This window comes from Phyllobates terribilis, unplaced genomic scaffold (assembly GCF_046119375.1).
Source record: "Phyllobates terribilis strain yellow unplaced genomic scaffold, ASM4611937v1 Scaffold_10__3_contigs__length_209671492, whole genome shotgun sequence".
Taxonomy (NCBI): Eukaryota; Metazoa; Chordata; class Amphibia; order Anura; family Dendrobatidae; genus Phyllobates; species Phyllobates terribilis.
In genome coordinates this window covers 196818271-196841922 of record NW_027362770.1, presented here as the reverse complement: position 1 = coordinate 196841922, position 23652 = coordinate 196818271, and the positions used below count along the sequence as shown (strand labels likewise).

Below are 23652 nucleotides of genomic sequence, written 5' to 3'. Positions count from 1 at the left end.
ACAAAAAGGGGAAAGTTTATATGGGATTTGTAGTTTGATCGTGACGCCACCTGTGGTTTCTGGTAATTTGTACCAGCGCTGCTGCAGACCTCTGAGGCAGTTGATAGGGCAGCGAGGATGGAAAGGCTCCCCACAGGTGGAGCGGGCCTCAGGGCAGTGTAGAGTTTAATGGTGGGTGGTGCTGGGACTTGTAGTGCAGAAGAGAGAGATGGCGCAGCTTGAAATAACTGACGGAGGCAGTGGAGTGCAGTCATCCGAGTTTTACTCACAGTTCTTGTTCAAGTTTCTCAGGTACACTGTACAGGTGTCCGCCACCGCGTCGCACTGGGTCTACCAGACCAGGGGTTCAGCACTTTCTCAGATATATCAGGAGCAGTTGACGGAACCCCACTTTCTTTATGTTCCTTACTAGACCGACTTCTCACGCTGGGTCTTCTCCCTCCTGCCCTGCGCTTCCCCACACACAGTCCCGATCGGGTGCTCTGAAGTCCCTCTGGGCAACCTGGAGTTCCCGGACCTACTTGACCCTCATGGTGACTAGGGTGAGACTGCACCATGGAAGTGCAGAAGCCTCCGGTTTTTCCAGCCGAGACCTGGAGTAACACGGCTGGTCCAGGGGCCGGTCCCCTTCTTGCGGCCTGATCCCTCTGACACCTGGCAGATTCGGGGCGTACGGGTGCCGTCCTGCACTCACCGTACCCCCTGGGATCCCTTCCGTAAAACGGAGCCTTTCTCCTCTGCTCCCCTCCTGGGCCTCTTCTACTAGGCCCCACTTGTGGAGCAGAGCTCCTGAAGGGACTCTGCTCCCCTCCTCGCCTTACTTCTCACTGTCCTACTGTTCTACCACTCTAAGATGGCTTCCCTTTATATACCTCCTATTATGGTGCTCCCCTGTTCTACATCCTCCACCCACACCCACTACTGGTTCTCCCTCTCTTTGGTTCCCCCCACTCCAGCCAGGGACAGGGCCCAGCAGAGACACAGTGCGTCTTGTCCTTCCAGCCGGCCTGGAGCAGTGTAGTGTTGGATGTGATCTGAGAGAAGGAGACACCACACCTCTGGGTGCAGTAAATCTGTGGCGACTGGACCCTCAGGGGCGCCACACCTATCCCTCTTATCCCTGAAAACCCTTATGTCCTCTTTAAATCTTTTCTTTCTTTCCTGTTTTTCGCTTATTTTTCTATCCTAATCAGATTTCTCTAGACCTCTTCAGACCATTCTTTTCTTCAAACTTATCTGTCCTCCACAAACTTCTGAGATTCTTGACTCCAATGTCCTTTCCACAATCCTATATTCTTCCCAAGACTGTTTTATCTCCTCCATAATCCTCTGTTTCCTTCAGACCTCTTTGTCCCCTTCAGACTTCTCTATCTCCAGACCTTTCTGACCCCTCAGAACCTCTCTGTTTCTCTCAGACTCCTCTGTCCCTTCCTAAGCACGCTGTCGCTGTCTTTTCCACGTTTTCTTGCCCTCCTGGAGACTCTTTGTACCATCAGACTTTTATTTGGCAGGTATGGACATACCACATGTAACATGTCTGGACGGCTTATGATGACACCTCGGTCAGAAACGATCTGAAGATTTATTTTACCTCTTCTGACTTTGCTTTTCACAATACTTGTTACTCGAGCTCTATTACAGAGAGCTTCAGTTATGTCATGATCATTATACGAATAAGTAAACTGGTCCATATTGTAAAAAGAAAAGAAATCCAACATTTTCTTCTACAAAAAAGCCTCCGACCATCACAGCGAAACACACATTACACAACACATTATCATTTGTGTATTCTGGTCTTCTGGTATCTGCTATATACTGTAATGGGCGAATATAAACCCTCCTGAGATTATATCATTGATTAACAATCAGTCGACAATTCAGTAATGAAACAGAGATTCTGATCGATATCGTTATAACACAAGATTTACTTTTTTTGTGTAGGGTCAAATATAACATTTATGACTGGAAGAGAAGAGGCAACAAATTATTATCTAAGTGATTGATTATTAATCTGATGGACTTGTGACGACCGGAAGATATCAGGACATTTCACAGAAACCTATTTCACCAGTTCTTCCATTTACACTTAACCATCCACTGACCAACGCTGAGGTGTAGATCCACCGATTGCACTAGATCCACCGATTGCACTAGATCCTTACAAGAAGATGGAGACAACAACTGTAGATCAGTGTAATGATGACCGGAACAGGGACAAAAACAAAGATTTCTGCAATAATACTGTGAATTGTAAGCAAAAAACATTCAGTTTCTCTGAGATCATTGAGAAGTGCAGAAATCATATCGCATGGATCCTGGTTAAAGACAATGGCAGAGTCGTGAGCACCGGCATTTTTTTCCTCCTGACAGAATCTTGGGGCCTGACCTGTTACCATGTGGTGGAAGACGTTCGGAAGTTTCCCCATTACAGAATTATGATCTGTTTCAATTATAATCCAATAGAAGAAGAGCGACGTTGTTTACCCGCTGAGATTAAATCTGTTTCTGAGAGATATAATTACGCATTTCTACGGGTTACAGAATGTCTTATTCCAGGAGGTCCAGGAGGATTATTACAAAACTTGGCACCTCCACCACAACACCGGGCGGGTGTTTCTTCAATGACTGAGTTCACTAATCGTGAGGACCCGAGTCCTCCTCCATATAGTTATGTATTAGATATGTATAAGGTTTTTGAAATTTCAGACCCTATAAACTATAGAACAGATCTGTATAGAGTGGCTTCTGGTGCCCCTATTATCAATTGGCATGGAGAACTTGTAGCGATGCACACAGGTGGTTGTACAGATGATTCTTCAGCTACCACTGAAAGTCTGGCTGAGTACAGAAGGTCGGCTGTGGATATAATTATTATGGGAGCTGTAGAAAAAAAATATTTACGTCATCGTTTTTTTAAACTTGTGGAAAGTGATGAGGCGCTGCGAAGCTACATGTCCTCTGGGTCCCATCCTCCGGATATGAAGACTGCGATTACAGGTCTCATGAATTTGTCGAAAGCAGAAAAGAATCAGACTCATCTAAAGAATGGATTCCTTTTAAAGCTTATCAAACAGTTCATGATAAACAATGAAGACGACGTTCTGCGTAATATTGAAAAAGAATTTAAACCGGTATGTATTTTATTTAAAACCACTTACCAATATATGATGTCCAGAGGTAAATCTAGGTTTTCCTGCACCCAGGAGAGAAGTTCAGTTTGGCGCTTCCTCTTATCCACTTCTTAAGCGGCTTGAGTAGTTTTTATGTGACCGCTCATATGAGATCTGCACACTTAGTCACGACGAGCTGCTCTCCCTAATTCTCTCAATGTTCAGTGAAAACTGAGAGAAGCAGAAGAGAAGGTCGATGTCATGTGACCGTGGGAAAATAATATGAGTGGCCATGTGATGACTGCTGGAACCTGCAAGCGGAGCTGAATCCTGACAGTGACGCTGTAAAAATTGGAACCTATAATGAGAATAAAAAAGCCGGGTGCTCTATAGTGCAGAAATCCTTCATAAAGTGGAGATGGAGAGGGCTGACACAAGGGCATATTGTCATCTGCATGCCTTGGAGGGATGTGCACACACCAGGCACAACCCTGTGTCACATCCAGAGATGGAAGGAATCAGCTGCAGCTGCCCCCGGTGATGGTCCGGCCCAGGAACCACCATGGAGCAGAAAAATGTTTTAAAAATTAAAAAGGGGTCATAAAAGTGCTGCTGAGTGTGACAGACCGGCAGGTAATATCCTCATAAGAATTTATAAAAAGAATAAGAGCTACATCAGATTGACATCTTCCTCATTCTGGTATGTATGTTAGCAGTACAACAGACAAGGTTTACATGGGCAAAAAAGGAGGGAAAAAAGTCACACCCCGACATCATGGGTTCAGCACAAATAACAAGTAAAAGCACATAATATATAATGCTGATACATAGGGGGGTGCAAGATATACAAGAATAATACAAACTGTTACAGTTCCAGGTGGTGGAACCACTGTGCCGTGGTTCAAGGAGGGACCGGAGGGGTGTAACCAGGAGCCTCACCCAGACAGACCCTGGCTACATGATGGCTTAATCGACTCTGTGAACCAAGGAGGGACCGGGAAGGTGGACCAGGTGCTACTCCAGGACCGACTTCGTGTGAGAGCAGGCAACCTCCACAGGACTGATGACCGACTCTGGCAGATGGGTACGGCTGGAAGACAGGCTGGAGGGCACAGCAGATAGGCAGGCTGGCGGGCACAGCTGATAGACAGGCTGGTGGGCACGGCTGATAGGCTGGTGGGCACGGCAGATAGGCAGGCTGGCGGGCACAGCTGTTAAGACAGGCTGGCGGGCATGGCTGATAGAGAGGCTGGCAGGGACCGGAGAACTGACAAGTGAGGTTAGGAACCAAACTAAAAATGTTGCACAGGCAACCGGCGAATACCGGCGAATCCAGACGTCTCTTGTCTGCATGTTTCTTCATCCGCTCAAAGGACTGTAGCAATGAAGACTTAGCGTCCTCCCAGATCACAGAAAAGTTTTTAACAAGGGACTCTGCGGCAGGATTGTCAACAGAAGTGGAAACAGGAAACGGAATATTGGGATGCTGTCCGTACACCACAAAAAACGGAGATTTGTCAGAGGATTCACTCACATGGTTATTGTTGGAAAATTTGATCCAAGGCAGTTGTTCCACCCAGTTGTTATGGTGGGCGTTGACGAAGTGCCAGAGGAAGCTAGTGAGGATCTGATTGATACGCTTAACCTGGCCATTAGACTGTGGATGATAAGCCGATGAGACATCCATGCGACATTCAGAAGCTTGCACATGGCTCTCCAGCAGCATGAAGTAAACTGAGCTCCTCTATCCGAGATTATGTGAAGAGGTAGGCCGTTGAGACAGAAGTTGTGAAGAATGAACTCTTTAGCCAGCACTGGCGCAGAGGGAAGACCCGGCAAGGGAATGAAGTGAGCCACCTTGGAGAAGCGGTCAGCGACCACCCAAATGACAGTACAATCAGCTGATACAGGAAGATCCGTGATGAAATCCATCGCAATATGTTGCCACGGAGCGGAAGACACAGGTAAAGGAAGTAGTCGACAAGTCGGAAGTTGCTAGGCATCTTGTTCCGGGCATAGGAAGAGAAGGCAGAGACAAAATCCACAACGTCCATGCGCAGGGTCGGCCACCAATAATGTCGGGAAATAAGCAGAACCGTCTTCTTCTGACCTGCATGGCCTGACAGTTTAGATGAATGACCCCAGAGTAGAACCCTCTTCCTATCCGGAGCCGCCACAAAAGTCTTACCAGAAGGAAAACGAGACAGATCAAACGGGGCAACAGTAATTATTCTGGAGGGCTCAATGATGTGTTGAGGCTCATCCTCTTGGTCGGTCGACAGAAATGATCTGGAGAGCGCGTCTGCCTTGATATTTTTATCTGTCGGCCAGAAGTGAAGAGTGAAATTGAAGCCGGCAAAGAACAAGTACCATCTGGTAGGGGCTGGTGAGGACCCAGCGGTCATGGTGCACATTGGCACAAATGACAAAGTTAGAGGTAGGCGGAAGGTCCTTAAAGATGATTTCAGGGAATTAGGCTGCAAGCTTAAAGCAAGGACCTCCAAGGTGGTATTCTCTGAAATACTACCTGTACCACGTGCCATGCCAGAGAGGCAACGGGAGATTAGGGAGATAAATAAGTGGCTCAAGAACTGGTGTAGGAAAGAGGGGTTTGGGTTCCTGGAGAACTGGGCCGACTTCTCAGTTGGCTACAGATTCTACGCTAGGGATGGGCTGCACCTCAATGGGGAGGGTGCAGCTGTGCTGGGGGAGAAAATGGCTAGAAGGTTGGAGGAGTGTTTAAACTAGGGATTGGGGGGAGGGTATTCATTTTATAGGTGGGGAAGATAGTGCAGATAGTGACCTGGGCACAAATAAAGAAATTGGGGGTGGGGTTAGAACAGTCAATATAGTAATAAGGAATAGAGGTACAAAGAGATACATAAAATGCATGTACACTAATGCCAGAAGCCTCACCAACAAAATGGAGGCATTAGAATTAATTTTGCTGGAAAATAATTATGACATGGTGGGGATATCTGAGACATGGCTGGACTAGAGCCATGACTGGGCTGTTAATTTACAGGGCTATAGCCTGTTCAGAAATGACCGTACAAACAAGCGAAGGGGGGTGTGTTTATATGTAAAATCATCCTTAAAACCCATCTTGCGGGAGAATATATGTGAATCTAATGAGTCCTTGTAGGTGGAGATAAGGGGAGGGGGAAAAAATAATAAATTACTGATAGGGGTTTGTTATAAGTCTCCAAAAGTAATGGAAGTAGCGGAGAATATCCTCATGAAGCAAATAGATGAAGCAGCGACTCAAGGAGAAGTCATTATTATGGGGGACTTCAACTACCCTGAAATACATTGGGCAACAGAAACCTGTAGTTCAAGCAAAGGCAATAGGTTTTTGACAACTATGAGAGACAATTACCTTTCACAACTGGTTCAGGACCCAACAAGAAGGGGGGCACTGCTAGACCTATTATTAACCAACAGGCCAGACCGCATATCAAATATATGTGTTGGGGGTCACTTGGGTAATAGTGATCACAAAATAATAAGTTTTCATGTATCCCTTAATAAGATGTGTAGTAGAGGGGTTACAAGTAGTGTTGAGCGAGCACTAAAATGCTCGGGTGCTCGAAGCTCAGGCCGAGCTCACCGTGATACTCGGGTGCTCGACCCGAGCAACGAGCCCAATGTTAGTCTATGGGAGACCCGAGCATTTTTGCGGCGGCACCCCCGGCAGTCTGTAGAAAGCCTAAAAAGTGCCGAAACGATAGTGACAGTGCTCAAAAGACATGGGGACAGCATGGGGATCGCCCCAGGAAGCATTTCTGATCCCCAGGTCACTGCTGTCAACAACGTGGTCAGAGGTATTAAGCCACTTTTACGGGCTCACAATAAAACATTCAAAAACGAAACTGAAACGATTTTCCTGTGAAATATGTTAAGGAAGTTCCTTTCCAGGGTAAAGACTTGTGTATAAGGTAAAATAAGTAACCAAAAACAAAAATACTCCTCCACACCTTGGGCTATGTTCACAAGTAGCATTTTTTATGCGTTTTTGCACTTTTGTATTGCTTTCAACTATGACAAATGCATTCACCGGGAAATGTCATTTTAACATTTTACAATCTTATCTGGCCATTTGCTGTGTGACACATGCATACAGTGCTGAAAAGACATGGGAACAGCATGGGGAAGACCCCTGGAAGCATCTCTGACTCCCAGGTCACTGCCTAAAAGTGTGCCCATCAGAAGTGATCCTTGCCACATCAGAAGATGCAGACTTGCAACTATCCCATGCAAGTCCTTGTCCCAGGGCACTGTTCAATTGTACCTCCCCCATTCCTTGCAATGCAAGCGCAAGTATGCAGCCTGCCACCCACCCACCCCCAGGCTGCAATACCATACTGCTTGCTTGCACTTGAAATGGGGCCTTTTAGTTTGGAGGAGGCCGAAGCTGGCCACTATCTCATGGCTGCTTTGGCAGCGAGATATCCGTACTCAGTCCCCAGCCACCCAGCGGCCAGGTGTCCACGCTCGGTCCCCAGCCACCAGGAGGCGGCCTGGTGTCCATACTCGGTCCCCAGCCGCCCCGCGGCCGGATGTCCACACACGGTCCCCAGCCGCCTGGGGGCGGCCGGGTGTCCATAAACGGTCCCCAGCCGCCCCTATTTCTCCTTGGAACTTCCCCCCACACTTTTCTCAGCCCGGCCTGCTTTAGGGCAGCATTGGACGAGCCCACCAGAGAACCAGACTCCTCCGGTGGGCCCTGGCTTCTCCATCAGGGGACTTGAGAGTGCCAAGGTGAGGAGCATGATGATGATGATAGAAGTTAACATCTGCTTTGCTTTCTTGGAATGCAAGCGCATGTATGTAGTAGCGGCTAGGCCAGAGGTGGTCAGCGTTTTGGCGCATATCCTACCTCCTCCGAGGATTGCTGGATGTTTTCCTGCTACTATCCCAGTTCTATGACTGCCGTTAAAACAAAGATTCAGGTGATGAATGATGGATGAGGTGGTGGCAAAGGAGAAAGAGCAGGAGGAACAGGGACCACTCACATCAATATCAGGCTAGTCAACCACACATGTCTTGTAGGATAGGTTTCTGTACCAAAAGGAGCGGTTCGGCTACACAGTTATAGGGCATGCAGTGAGTGCAATGCCTACCAAAAATTTCGAGGCACTCCAAGGCCCCTTGAAAGTGACATGTAGGTCAGAGGGCCTTAACTAAACCGATTTTTCCATTTATAGCAACTGGGTCTCCTGTGCACTGTTGGCATAAGCAGTGAATGGAAGGCTTTCCAAAAATTATGAGGAACTGCAATGCCCCTTGAAACAGACGTGGATTACAGCATACTACTTATTGTTCACCTATGCATTGAAAAGCAAAAGCTGACTAAAATTAGGAGGAAATGCAATGCCCGTTGGAAGAATGGTGGAGGTCGCAGTGGAATAAAAAGACAATATCAATGCCCCTTGAAAAAATGGTGGAGGTCGCAGTAGCTTAACAAGACAGTTTTAATGCCCCTTGGAAGAGACGTGGAGGTCGCAGTAGCATAACAAGACGGTTTTAATGCCCCTTGGAGGAGAAGTGGAGGTTGCAGTAGCTTAACAAGACGGTTTTAATGCCCCTTGGAAGAATGGTGGAGGTCGCAGTAGCTTAACAAGACGGTTTTAATGCCCCTGGGAAAAGTGGTGGAGGTTGCAGTAGCTTAACAAGACAGTTTTAATGCCCCTTGGAAGAGACGTGGAGGTCGCAGTGGAATAAAAAGACAATATCAATGCCCCTGGGAAAAGTGGTGGAGGTCGCAGTAGCTTAACAAGACAGTTTTAATGCCCCTTGGAAGAGACGTGGAGGTCGCAGTAGCTTAACAAGATGGTTTTAATGCCCCTTGGAAGAGACATGGAGGTCGCAGTGGAATAAAAAGATAATATCAATGCCTCTGGGAAAAGTGGTGGAGGTCTCAGTAGCTTAACAAGATGGTTTTAATGCCCCTTGGAAGAGACGTGGAGGTCGCAGTAGCTTAACAATCGGTTTTAATGCCCCTTGGAAAAGTGGTGGAGGTTGCAGTAGCTCAACAAGACGGTTTTAATGCCCCTTGAAAGAATGGTGGAGTTCGCAGTGGAATAAAAAGACAATATCAATGCCCCTTGAAAAAGTGGTGGAGGTCGCAATAGCTTAACAAGACGGTTTTAATGCCCCTTGGAAGAGACGTGGTGGTCGCAGTGGAATAAAAAGACAATATTAATGCCCCTGGGAAAACTGGTGGAGGTCGCAGTAGCTTAACAAGATGGTTTTAATGCCGCTGGGAAAAGAGGTGGAGGTCGCAGTAGCTTAACAAGACGGTTCTAATGCCCCTTGGAAGAGACGTGGAGGTCACAGTGGAATAAAAAGACAATATCAATGCCCCTGGGAAAAGTGGTGGAGGTCGCTGTAGCTTAACAAGACGGTTTTAATGCCCCTTGGAAGAGACGTGGATGTCTCAGTGGAATAAAAAGACAATATCAATGCCCCTTGGAAAAGTGGTGGAGGTCGCAATAGCTTAACAAGACGGTTTTAATGCTCCTTGGAAGAGACATGGAGGTCGCAGAGGAATAAAAAGACAATATCAATGCCCCTGGGAAAAGTGGTGGAGGTTGCAGTAGCTTAATAAGATGGTTTTAATGCCCCTTGGAAGAGATGTGGAGGTCGCAGTAGCTTAACAAGACAGTTTTAATGCCCCTTGGAAGAGACGTGGAGGTCGCAGTGGAATAAAAAGACAATATCAATGCCCCTGGGAAAAGTGGTGGAGGTCGCAGTAGCTTAACAAGATGGTTTTAATGCCCTTTGGAAGAGAAGTGGAGGTTGCAGTAGCTTAACAAGATGGTTTTAATGCCCCTTGGAAAAGTGGTGGAGGTTGCAGTAGCTTAACAAGACGGTTTTAATGCCCCTTGGAAGAGACGTGGAGGTCGCAGTGGAATAAAAAGACAATATCAATGCCCCTGGGAAAAGTGGTGGAGGTCGCAGTAGCTTAACAAGACGGTTTTAATGCCCCTTGGAAGAGACGTGGAGGTCGCAGTGGAATAAAAAGACAATATCAATGCCCTTGGGAAAAGTGGTGGAGGTCGCAGTAGCTTAACAAGACGGTTTTAATGCTGGTAGGAAAAGTGGTGGAGGTCGCAGTAGCTTAACAAGACGGTTTTAATGCCCCTTGGAAGAGACGTGCAGTACAGCATATTAAAAACATTATTTCCATTATTGGGGAGTGGGTCTCCCATAGTCTTTGCCTATGCCTTCCAAGCAAAAGCTGCCAAAAATTAGGACAGAAGAACTTGCAATGTTGGCAACACGGACCACGGTCACCCTGGTGGTATAGTGGTGGTGGAGGCTGAGGATAAGGAGAAGAGCAAAATACAGCCAAAATGAGGAAGCGTATACCCATGCGTGGGTGTGAAGCGGTGCATGGGAATACACCTCCCGAAATAACACAGTGGATTTGACTTTATGTTACTCTGCTGTCATTTGGTGGTGATGAGAAGGGTGGCCCAATCCAGCCCTTGTTCATTTTGATAAGGGTCAGCTTGTCAGCATTGTCAGTTGACAGGCGAGTGCGCTTATCAGTTATAATTTCCCCAGTGGCACTAAAAACATGCTCCGATAACACGCTAGCGGCAGGGCAGGCCAGGACCTCCAAGGTGTACAGAGCCAGCTTGGATACCCAATAATTAAAAGGCACAGAGGAATCACGGAGGACGCTGGTACGGTTGGCAAGGTACTCCCTCACCATCTTTTGAAACTTTCCACTCCTTGTGAGAGTACCCCGCGCCTCAGGGCCTGTAAGCTGGGCGGGTGTCAGAAAACTGTCCCAGAATGTTGACAGTGTTCCCCTGCCTCTGCTGGATTGGCGTTGCATCTCTCTCGCCTGTACGCCTTGGTTGGTTAATGAACTGTGACCTCTGCCGCTAGCGTGTTCAGATGGGAATATTTTTAACAGTTCTGCAGCAAGGACCTTCTGGTACTGCCACATTTTTGTAGACCTCTCCACCTCAGGAATAAGAGAGTGAAACTTCTCCTTGTAGCGGGGTTCTAAAAGTGTCACCACCCAGTAATGACTGTCACCCAACATTTTGACAACGCGAGGGTCGCGGTTAAGGCAGCGTAACATAAAGTCAGCCATGCGTGCCAGACTGGTAATGGGCAAGACTTCCGTGTCCTCAGCAAGATGACGACTGACCATGCTCCTCCTCCTCCTCCCCCCTGTCCTCAGGCCACCCACGCTGAACCGACTGTATGACAGTTGTACAGGTACTACCGTCTACAGCACTTGATACCAGCTCCTGTTCTTCCTCTTCCTCCTCCTCCTCCTCTCCCTCATTGTCCCCCAATGCACGTTGGGATGAGATGAGGCTGGGCTGTGTGTAATCGCCCATTACGGTTTCTTGATCCATCTCATCATACTCTGGCTGCAATGCCTCCTCTTTAATTCTCTGCAGAGAGTGTTGCAAAAGACAGACAAGTGGGATGCTGACGCTAATGATGGTGTCATCGCCACGCACCATCTTGGTGGACTCCTCAAAGTTTGTCAGGATGGTACATATGTCAGACATTCAGGTCCACTCCTGAGGTCTTATGTGTGGAGTCTGACCTGAATATCGGTGGCCTTGTTGCAACTGCTCTCTTCTGCTCACAAATCCTTTGCAACATGTGGAGGGTAGAGTTCCAACGTGTGGGGACATCACACACCAGTCGGTGTGCCGGAAGCTGCAAACGCAGCAAGGGCGGCAGAAGCTGTAGCCAACTTGCGAAAATGAGCTGACAGGCGGCGTACTTTGACGAGCAGATCTGGCAACTCGGGGTACGATTTAAGAAACCGCTGAACCACGAGGTTAAACACATGAGCCAGGCATGGTACGTGTGTGATCTCGCCTCGCCTCAGAGCCGCCACCAGGTTACGGCCATTGTCACACACGGCCATGCCTGGATGTAGGTTCAGCGGTCTCAGCCACAGATCTGCCTGCTCTTTCACAGCTGTCCACAACTCACAAGCAGTGTGAGGTTTATCACCTAAGCTTATGAGTTTCAGCACAGCCTGTTGCCGCTTGGCTGAGGCAGTACTGCAGTGCTTCCAGCTTGTAACTGATGTGGTGATATCTGAGATGGAGGCTGAACATGAGGAGGAGGAGGAGGATGATGCGCAGGAGCTGTACACTGTGGGGGCAACTCTGACTGACATAGGGCCCGCAAACCTCGGTGTGGGGAGGATGTGTTCCGTTCCAAGGTCCGACTGGGTCCCGGCTTCCACTATGTTTACCCAGTGTGCCGTCAGGGAGATGTACCGTCCCTGGCCACAAGCACTTGTCCACGTGTCCGTTGTCAGGTGGAGTCTCCCAGTAACTGCATTGTTGAGGGCACGGCAGATGTTTTGGGACACGTGCTTGTGTAGTGCGTGGATGGCAAACCGGGCAAAATAGTGTCGGCTGGGGACCGAGTACCGAGAGAAGGCAACCATAAGGTTGAAGAAGGATTCCGTCTCCACCAGCCTAAAAGGCAGCATTTCCAATGCAAGCAGTCGTGAAATGTGCAAATTTAGGACTGTGGCCTGTGGGGTGTTGGCTGCGAATTTGCGCTTTCGTTCAAAGGTCTGGGATATGTACAATTGAACGCTGCGGTGAGACGTGGACGTTGATGTTGTTTCTTGAGAAACTGCCATAACAAGTGAAGATTGAGAGGAGGGGGCATCTTTGCACGCAGTATGGACAGGGGATTGCCTTGCAAGCACAACAGGGGGTTCTATTACACGCACAACAGAGGAATAAGCAGTGGTGACACCCGCTGACATTGGTCGTGGACCCTGGGGTTCGCCCCACAAAGTCGGGTGCTTTGCCGGAAATGCTTAACATCCCGAGTAGTGAGATTCTCGGTGAGTAACGAGCAGTGTCGAGCATGCTCGCTCAACACTAGTTACAAGGACACTAAACTTCAGGAAGGCAAATTTCCAACGGTTGAGAGATGATCTTAGTGGAATAAACTGGGACGATATCCTGAGACATAAAACTACACAAAGCAAATGGGAGACATTTATTAGCATCCTGAATAGGACCTGTGCACAATATATACCCTATGGGAATAAACATACTAGAAATAGGGGGAAACCACTATGGCTAAATAGAGCTGTAAGGGGCGCAATAAGTGACAAAAAGAAAGCATTTAGAGAACTAAAGCAAGTAGGTAGTGATGAGGCATTAAATAAATACAGAAAATTAAATAAATTCTGTAAAAACCAAATCAAGGCAGCAAAGATTGAGACAGAGAGAATCATTGCCAGAGAAAGTAAAAATAATCCCAAAATATTGTTTAATTACATAAATAGTAAAAAACTAAAAAATTATAGTGTTGGCCCCCTTAAAAATAGTCTGGGCGAAATGGTGGTTGAGGATGAGGAAAAAGCCAATATGCTAAATGATTTTTTTTCAACCGTATTTACACAAGAAAATCGCATGACAGAAAACATGATCAGTGATAACAAAAATTCTCCATTAAATGTCACTTGCTTAACCCAGCAGGAAGTACGGTGGCATCTAAAAATCACTAAAGGTGACAAATCCCCGGGCCCGGATGGGATACACCCGCGAGTACTGCAGGAATTAAGTAACGTCATAGATAGGCCATTATTTTTAATCTTTTAAGATTCCATAATAACAGGGTCTGTACCACAGGACTGGCGTATAGCAAATGTGGTGCCAATATTCAAAAAGGGGACAAAAACTGAACTTGGAAATTATAGGCCAGTAAGCTTAACCTCTACTGTGGGTAAAATCCTGGAGGGTTTCCTAAGAGATGCTATACTAGAGTATCTGAAGAAGAAGAACCTCATGACCCAATATCAACATGGGTTTACGAGAGACCGTTCCTGTCAAACTAATTTGATCAGTTTTTATGAGGAGGCAAGTTCTGGACTGGACCAAGGAAATGCAGTGGATGTTGTGTATATGGATTTTTCCAAAGCTTTTGATACGGTTCCACACAAAAGGTTAATACATAAAATGAGAACAATGGGGATAGGGGAAAATATATGTATGTGGGTTAAGAATTGGCTCAGTGATAGGAAACAAAGGGTGGTTATTAATGGAAAACACTCAGACTGGGTCTTAGTTAACAGTGCGGTACCACAGGGGTCAGTATTGGGCCCCCTTCTTTTTAACATATTTATTAATGACCTTGTAGGGGGCATACAGAGTAATATTTCAATATTTGCAGATGACACTAAACTCTGCAGGGTAATCTATACAGAGGAGGATAATTTTATATTACAGGAGGATCTATATAAACTAGAAGCTTGGGCTGATAAATGGCAAATGAGTTTTAATGGGGATAAATGTAAGGTAATGCACTTGGGCAGAGGAAATAAAATGTATAATTATATGCTTAATTGTGAAACACTGGGCAAAACTGTCACTGAAAAAGACCTGGGTGTATTGGTGGACGACAAGCTCACGTTTAGTGGCCAGTGTCAGGCAGCTGCTGCAAAGGCAAATAAAATAATGGGATGCATTAAAAGAGGCATAGATGCTCATGAGGAGAAGATAATTTTACCTCTATACAAGTCATTAGTGCGACCACACTTAGAATACTGTGTACAGTTCTGGTCTCCGGTGTATAAGAAAGACATAGCTGAACTAGAGCGGGTGCAGAGAAGAGCGACCAAGGTTATTAGAGGACTGGGGGGTCTGCAATACCAAGACAGGTTATTACTCTTGGGGTTATTTACTTTGGAAAAACGAAGGCTTAGGGGTGATCTTATTACTAAGTACAAGTATATGAGGGAACAGTACAAAGACCTTTCTACTGATCTTTTTACTCTGAGGCCTGAGACGGGGACAAGGCGGCATCTTCTACGTCTGGAGGAAAGAAGGTTTAATCATAATCACAGACGGGGATTCTTTACTGTAAGAGCAGTGAGACTATGGAGCTCTCTGCCGCATGATGTTGTAATGAGGGATTCACTACTAACATTTAAGAAGGGCATGGATGCCTTTCTTAAAAAGTATAATATTACAGGTTATAAATACTAGATTCCTTGATAGGGCGTTGATCCAGGGAACTAGTCTGATTGTCGTATGGAGTCGGGAAGGGATTTTTTTCCCCAATGTGGAGCTTAGTGTTTGCCACATGTTTTTTTTTTTTGCCTTCCTCTGGATCAACACGTTAGGCTATGGGTTGAACTAGATGGACTTAGTCTTCCTTCAACCTTAAAAACTATGTTACTATGTTACTATGTATCTGGCCTGACGAGGATTAAATCTGAAAGTAGACGAGATTCTTATGGTCCATGTAGATGACTACCGGATGCAGGGCTCCTTCTACTAAGAACTGCCATTCCTCCAGCGCCAGTTTGATGGTAAGCAGTTCCCGATCTCCAATGGAATAATTGCGCTGCGAAGGAGAGAAGAGTTTGGAAAAGAAGCCCCAGGTCACCATTCGTCCGGATGAGGATTTCTGGGTGAGAACTGCTTCGGTCCCTGAGGAAGATGCATCAACCTCCAGGAAGAACTGCTTGTTACAGACAGGACAATGTAGCACTGGAGCAGAAGAGAAGGCTTGTTTCAAGGACACGAAGGCACTTTCTGCCTCGGGAGTCCATTCTTTGGGATTAACCCCTTTGCGGGTCAAGGCAGAGATGGGAGCAGTCCGGGAAGAGAAATGAGGAATGAACAGGTGGTAATAATTAGCAAATCCCAGAAACCGCTGAACAGCTTTCAGTCCCTCAGGTCGGGGCCACTGTAGGATGGCAGACACCTTTTCGGGGTCCATCTTAAGACCGGTCTCCGAGATTATGCATCCCAGGAATGGAAGAGAAGTCTGCTCAAAAACACATTTCTCGAATTTTGCATACAGACGATTCTTCCTGAGCCTCTACAAAACCTGTCGAACGTCTCTCCGATGTGAGGGCAGATCTGGAGAGAACACCAGGATATCGTCCAGGTGCACTAACATGCATGAGTATAGAAGATCTTGGAAGATGTCATTCACCAGCTCTTGAAAGACAGCTGGTGCATTGCAGAGTCTGAAGGGCATCACGCGGTACTCTGGCGGGAGACCTCTTGGTACAGGTCCAAGACCGAGGGAGCCTGTGAGCCACTGGATTCCATTACCTGTGCAAACTGTTATGGTGCTGGGTGGGGCAACCACTGTGCCAGTGTACAAGGAGGGACCGGAGGGGCATACCTAGGAGCCTCATCCGAACCGACCCTGGCTACACAGAGGCTTAGTCGACTCTGTGAACCAAGGAGGGACCGGGAGGGTGGACCAGGTGCTACTCTGGGACCGACTTCGTGTAAGAACAGGCGTCTCCCACGGGACTGATATCAGACGCTGCTAGGCACAGCAGATGGGCACAGTTGGTTGGCAGACAGGCAGACATGGATGGTAGGTAAGCAGGCAGGTGGGCACGGCTGGTAGGCAAGCATGACTGGTTGACAGGCATGGCTGGAAGACAAGCTGGAGGGCACAGCAGACAAGCAGCCTGGCGGGCACAGCTGATAGACAGGCTGGCGGGCACGGCTGATAGACAGGCTGGCGGCCATGGATGATAGACAGGCTGGTGGGCACGGCAGATAGGCAGGCTGGCGGTCACGCCAGATAGGCAGGCTGGCCGGGGACCTGAGAACTGAAAAGTGAGGTTAGGTACCAAACTAGGAATGTTGCACAGGCACGTCCATGTTGGGGGAGGTGCCTTAAATAATAACTGTCCTCTGGTCATTGGCCGGGGACATCTTTAAATAGCGCACGCGGCCCCTTTAAGAGACAGGAAGCAAGCGCACACTAAGCACAGTGCCCGGGGATCTGCGCACCGTGTGCACAACCCGGCCAGGCACAGCGTGGGAGACAGGAGAAGGAGCGGAGGACGCAGAACTGGGACCGCGGCGGTAAGGAGGTCGGCCTCTCTGCCGGACAGGAGGCCTGCGCTGCTCAATACTCCTAACTTAAATTGTAATTGTAAACTTTAACAGCACAATACTTTATTAGGCTATGTGCCCATGATGCAGAAATGCTCCGGATTTTTTCCTGACCGTTTCTGTATTTCCCTGGCAGAAAATACGCATGCGGATTGTACATGCGGATTGTACATGCGGATTGTACATGTGGATTGTACATGCGGAATGTACATGCATTTCCGCATGCAGGTTGTCAAGCGCTTTCCAATCGATTTTAGCATCACTTGGAAAGTGCTTGACAACTAGGTCACACTATATAAATCCATGCAACCAGCAACCAGCATGGATTTATATAGTGTGACTGTAAAAGAATGGTAAAAAATAAAAAATAAATATATACTTACCTTCTGATGGCCCCTGGTGTCCTTATCCGATCTGTCCTGGCTTGCCGGCAGCTCGCAGTAGACTAAAGGACCTGCCGACGTCAGTGGTCGCGTGACCCGTCACATGACTAAATTACGTCACCGCAGGTCCTTGAGTCCACCGCGAGCTGCCGGCAAGCCAAGACAAGGACACTGGGGGCCATCAGAAGGTAAGTATAATATTTATTTTTTATTTTATTCTTTTTTTACAGGATCTATGGTACCCGGGTCCGGAGGAGAGTCTCCTGTCCTCCACACCCGGGTACCATCCGCACATTGAAACGCTTGGATTCTGCATGTACAGATGCAGTGATGCGGATTCCATGCGTTCCAATGCAAGTCAATGGCGGCGAAAACGTTGCGCTTCCGCAAAATAATTGGTAGTGCTGCGAATTTTTCCGCAATGATAATCCGCAGAGGAAATTTCTGCAGCATGTGCACAGCACAAGCGAATTATCATTGGGGAACATAGCAGGCCTTCTACCAAGTGTTTTTTAAGCGTTTCTGCAGCAGAATTGCCGCTGCGGAAATGCTTAAAAAACGCATAGTGGGCACACAGCCTTAATGTAGCTATTAGTGATGAGCGAGCATGTTCGCTACTGCTCGGTGCTCGCCCGAGCATCTCACTGCTCGAGATGCTCTGCGCTCGCCGAGTATTTCTGTTGTTGCGCGGCGTGAGCTCGGGTCCCCTCCCTGCATGTTTGGCGCTCTTTAGAGTGCCAATGAATATGCAGGGATTGCCTGCTACTCACTGTAATGCCGCAGCCATGTTGGTTGTGGCATTACAGTGATTGGCTGGCTGCACAGCATCATCAGGTGTATATCAGACCGGGCGCCGCCATGCTCGTCACAGTCACTCCGGATCAGACAGTGTAGGGAGAGCTGCTGCTGAGCTAGGGAGAGATTTGATTGTTTTTTAGTTAGTGTAGGTATACCAGCATATATTATTCACATATCCATCTCAACTAACAGTCCTTCTGAGGACTAATCCAGCTGCATAGATATCAGTGCTAGGCAGGCAGGCAGTGTATGTGGCAGACTACAGTGCACATAGCAAGAGGGTCCATTCCAGTTCTGTCTGCTGCTAACATAGTAACATAGTTTTTAAGGTTGAAGGAAGACTAAGTCCATCTAGTTCAACCCATAAGCCGAACATGTTGATCCAGAGGAAGGCAAAAAAAAACATGTGGCAAACACTAAGCTCCACATTGCGGAAAAAAATTCCTTCCTGACTCCATACGACAATCAGACTAGTTCCCTGGATCAACGCCCTATCAAGGAATCTAGTATATATAACCTGTAATATTATACTTTTCAAGAAAGGCATCCAGGCCCTCCTTAAATTTTAACAGTGAATCCCTCATTACAACATCATGCGGCAGAGAGCTCCATAGTCTCACTGCTCTTACAGTAAAGAATCCGCGTCTGTGATTATGATTAAACCTTCTTTCCTCCAAACGTAGAAGATGCCCCCTTGTCCCCGTCTCAGGCCTCAGAGTAAAAAGATCAGTAGACAGGTCTCTGTACTGTCCCCTCATATACTTGTACATAGTAATAAGATCACCCCTAAGCCTTCCTTTTTCCACAGTAAACAACCCCAAGTGTAATAACCTGTCTTGGTATTGCAGACCCCCCAGTCCTCTAATAACCTGTCTTGGTATTGCAGACCCCCCAGTCCTCTAATAAACTGTCTTGGTATTGCAGACCCCCCAGTCCTCTAATACCCTGTCTTGGTATTGCAGACCCCCCAGTCCTCTAATAAACTGGCTTGGTATTGCAGACCCCCCAGTCCTCTAATAACCTGTCTTGGTATTGCAGACCCCCCAGTCCTCTAATAACCTTGGTCGCTCTTCTCTGCACCCGCTCTAGTTCAGCTATGTCTTTCTTATACACCGGAGACCAGAACTGTACACAGTATTCTAAGTGTGGTCGCACTAGTGACTTGTATAGAGGTAAAATTATCTTCTCCTCATGAGCATCTAGGCCTCTTTTAATGCATCCCATTATTTTATTTGCCTTTGCAGCAGCAGCCTGACACTGGCCACTAAACGTGAGTTTGTCGTCCACCAATACACCCAGGTCTTTTTCAGTTACAGTTTTGCCCAGTGTTTTACAATTAAGCATATAATTATACATTTTATTTCCTCTGCCCAAGTGCATTACCTTACATTTATCCCCATTAAAGCTCATTTGCCATTTATCAGCCCAAGCTTCTAGTTTACATAGATCCTCCTGTAATATAAAATTGTCCTCCTCTGTATTGATTACCCTGCAGAATTTAGTATCATCTGCAAATATTGAAATATTACTCTGTATGCCCCCTACAAGGTCATTAATAAATATGTTAAAAAGAAGGGGGCCCAATACTGACCCCTGTGGTACCCCACTGTTAACTGAGACCCAGTCTGAGTGTGTTCCATTAATAACCACCCTTTGTTTCCTATCACTGAGCCAATTCTTAACCCACATACATATATTTTCCCCTATCCCCATTGTTCTCATTTTATGTATCAACCTTTTGTGTGGAACCGTATGAAAAGCTTTGGAAAAGTCCATATACACAACATCCACTGCATTTCCTTGGTCCAGTCCAGAACTTGCCTCCTCATAAAAGCTGATCAGATTAGTCTGACAGGAACGGTCCCTCGTAAACCCATGTTGATATTGGGTCATGAGGTTATTCTTCTTCAGATACTCTAGTATAGCATCACTTAGGAAACCCTCCAGGATTTTACCCACAGTAGAGGTTAAGCTTACCGGCCTATAATTTCCAAGTTCGGTTTTCGTCCCCTTTTTGAATATTGGCACCACATTTGCTATACGCCAGTCCTATGGTACAGACCCTGTTATTATGGAATCTTTAAAGATTAATAATAATGGTCTATCTATGACGTTACTTAATTCCTGCAGTACTCGCGGGTGTATCCCATCCGGGCCCGGGGATTTGTCAACTTTAGTGATTTTTAGACGCCGCCACACTTCCTGCTGGGTTAAGCAAGTGACATTTAATGGAGAATTTTTGTTATCACTAATCATGTTTTCTGTCATGCGATTTTCTTGTGTAAATACGGTTGAAAAAAAATCAGTTAGCATATTGGCTTTTTCCTCATCCTCATCCACCATTTTACCCAGACTATTTTTAAGGGGGCCAACACTATCATTTTTTAGTTTTTTACTATTTATGTAGTTAAAGAATATTTTGGGGTTATTTTTACTTTCTCTGACAATGAGTCTCTCTGTCTCAATCTTTGCTGCCTTGATTTGGTTTTTACAGAATTTATGTAATTTTCTATATTTATTTAATGCCTCATCACTACATACTTGCTTTAGTTCTCTAAATGCTTTCTTTTTGTCACTTATTGCGCCCCTTACAGCTCTATTTAGCCATAGTGGTTTCCTCCTATTTCTAGCATGTTTATTCCCACAGGGTATATATTGTACACAGGTCCTATTCAGGATGTTAATAAATGTCTCCCATTTGCTTTGTGTAGTTTTATGTCTCAGGATATCGTCCCAGTTTATTGCAGCTGGTGCTTTTACAGATATTTCTAGAAATAGCTCCAGGTATCAGGGGCTAGGAATAATTTTTTTGGGGATCTTAATCCTGATTATTTGCTTAAAGAGCAATCCAGAAAACACAGTTTTTCTGCTCCATTTGTTTGTTGGCACTGCAGAATACAGCCTGATCCTTTCCATATTACAGGGCTGAAAATCCACATCTATTTAAAACTGTGGTTTGTCCGTCACACGGATCACATACAAGTGCGCTGAAAATTCTGCCACTTCTGGCCTTCATTGAAATATTTTTGCAGTGTGTCAGTGAAGTTATTGACAACAGTTTGCTGTTAAAAATAGTTACCTACAGGCCAGCTATTTAAAACTGTGGTTTTCCGTCACACGTATCACATATCACTGTGGTTCAAATCCAGCCATTTGTAGTGAACGTGGAAAATATTGTCCTCCATTTAAAATGGGCAAGGAGCATGGCAAGGGACGGGGAAGTGGACGTGATGGTGATGATGGTGCATGCAGAGGACGAGGACGAGGCCGTGAGCAAGCTGAAATTGTGCCACAACAAACACCCACATCTTCTTGCTCCATCTTCCTGTTTCAATTCATAGGGGACTGCAGGACACCACTATTGAACACGGAGCAGTGTGAAAAGGTTATTGGTTGGATAGCAAATAATGCTTCCAGTCACTTTGCCACCACCACCACCCTTTCTTCCACACGGTCAAGTCTCAGTAGCCATGAGTCTGGACCGCATATTCCTCACCCTGATCCTCCTACCATGCCGAGCGCCCAGAGACAACTGATCCCACACTTGGACACTTCGAAGAGCTGTTCACTTTTCCATTTATAGATTCGGGCCTCTCGCCCAGTCCACTTGAAGCGGGGCAAGATGAGATTGCATGTAGCGATGCCCAAATATTTGAGCAGCCATGGTCACATGAAGGCGGAGGTGGGAAACTGTCACAAGAGGTGGACGATGATGAGACACAATTGCCAGAAAATCAGGAGGAGTACCAGGATGTGGAAGTGGAAGACGAGGTGGTGGATGATATAGTAACCTGGCAGGGGGACATACAGAGCGAGAACAGCAGCACACAGGGGGAGGGAGGCGTAACACCACAACAGGCAGGAAGAAGCAGTGTGGTGGCCGCAGACAGAAGGTGGCCGCAAACAGGGCAACTGTTCCCCGTAACATAAACACAACGGAAGTTGCCAGTACAACTGTTAGGTCTTCCCAAGTCTGGTTGTTTTTAAAGCCTCTGCCGATAACCCCAAAAAGGCCATTTGCTCCACCTGCCAGGCCAGCATCAGCAGTGGTAGCAAAACTACCAGCATGACCACCACCAGCATGATCAGGCACATGGCAGCAAAGCACCCAACTAAGTGGGCCAAACCCCAGGGTCCAGGAACAGTGTCTGCGCGTGGCACCACTGCCTCTTCCGCTGTTGTGCATGCAAGCCAATCCTCTGTCCATGGCACATGCGAAGATGCCTCCTGCCCTGCACCTGTCCTTGCACACTCTCAACTATCACCATCAGCAAGCACGTCCACGTCCTTGTCCTAGCGCAGCGTTTAGTTGTCCCTACACCAGTCCTTGGAACGCAAGCGCAAATACACAGCCAACGCTCCACAGGCCACACTATTAAATTCACACATTTTGCGACTGTTTGCACTCGAAATGTTACCTTTTTGGCTCGTGAAAATGGAAGCTTTCCGCAACCTGATGGCGGCGGTCGTCCCTCGGTACTCGGTCCCCAGCCGCCACTATTTCTCCTGGTCTGCCGTCCCCGTATTACAAAAGCACGTGTACCTCAACATTATCCGTGCCCTCAACAACGCAGTTACTTGGAAAGTCCACCTAAGCACGGACACATGGACAAGTTCTTGTGGGCAGGGACGGTACATCTCGCTGACGGCACACTGGGTTAACATAGTGGAAGCCGGGACCCAGTCGGAACTTGGGACAGAACACGTCCTCCTGACACCGAGGATTGCGGGCCCTGGGTCAATCAGGGTTGCCCCCACATTAAACAGCTCCTGCACCTCCTCCTCCTCTTAAGCACTAGAGATGAGCGTTGTTCGACTCGAACTGTTCGCCAATCTCAAATTCGAGCTGTTTTGGGCGGTGTTCGAGCCGTTCGGCGAACACGAACGATTTGAAAAAAATTCTGCTGTTCGAGGTTATGTTCGATAACTGTTCGTGCACCAAAATCATAACTGGATTTTTTCTCAGTAATGATGAAAATTAATGTTAATACGCAGTTTGAGTGTACAGCGGGGTGGGGGGAGGGGCAGGGGATGGATCTCTGCAGGAACAATGAAGATCTCCATTTTTTTCTCTCTTTCCCGCATTTACAGTGGGGAGGTGCAATCTGTCAGCCTATCAGCAGCGCACACACGGAGCGAAGTGCTTTTTTTCACACAAGCAAGGGCATGTGTCATTGGCAGTGTATGTCACATGTCCTTGCCCTATAAGACCCAGCCATTTTCCCCGTCGCCACCATTTTCTCACTGCTGCAGCTGCGTGTTAGACGGCACCGCTGTTGCTGTGTGCGCTATACCTTGTTAATTTCAAGCCAATTTTCACACAAATCTACAGATAGCTTGGGAGTAGGGAATAGTTGTGATTGCAGTCCTTTTAAGGACTAGGTTACAGCATTTCCTACGACTTTTATCAGGCAGGTCTGTGCTCTTAAATAGATAGGTTGGGAGTAAAGACTAATTGTAATTGCAGTC

The 23652-nt window shown here is 46.9% G+C and overlaps 1 protein-coding gene across 3 annotated transcripts in view; it reads left to right on the top strand.

Moving 5' to 3' along the window:
- The window catches only part of LOC141164864 (uncharacterized), a 217883-nt gene that overhangs the window by 88751 nt on the left and 105480 nt on the right, over positions 1 to 23652 (top strand). For 2 of the 3 annotated variants that reach the window (XM_073650508.1, XM_073650507.1), the window contains exon 2: positions 1942 to 3131. The exons of the other annotated variant lie outside the window; for it this stretch is intronic. In XM_073650508.1, the coding sequence (XP_073506609.1) occupies positions 2169 to 3131 (963 nt within the window). In that variant the 5' untranslated portion in view covers positions 1942 to 2168. The remainder of the gene's footprint in view (positions 1 to 1941; positions 3132 to 23652) is intronic. 3 annotated transcript variants of the gene reach the window in all.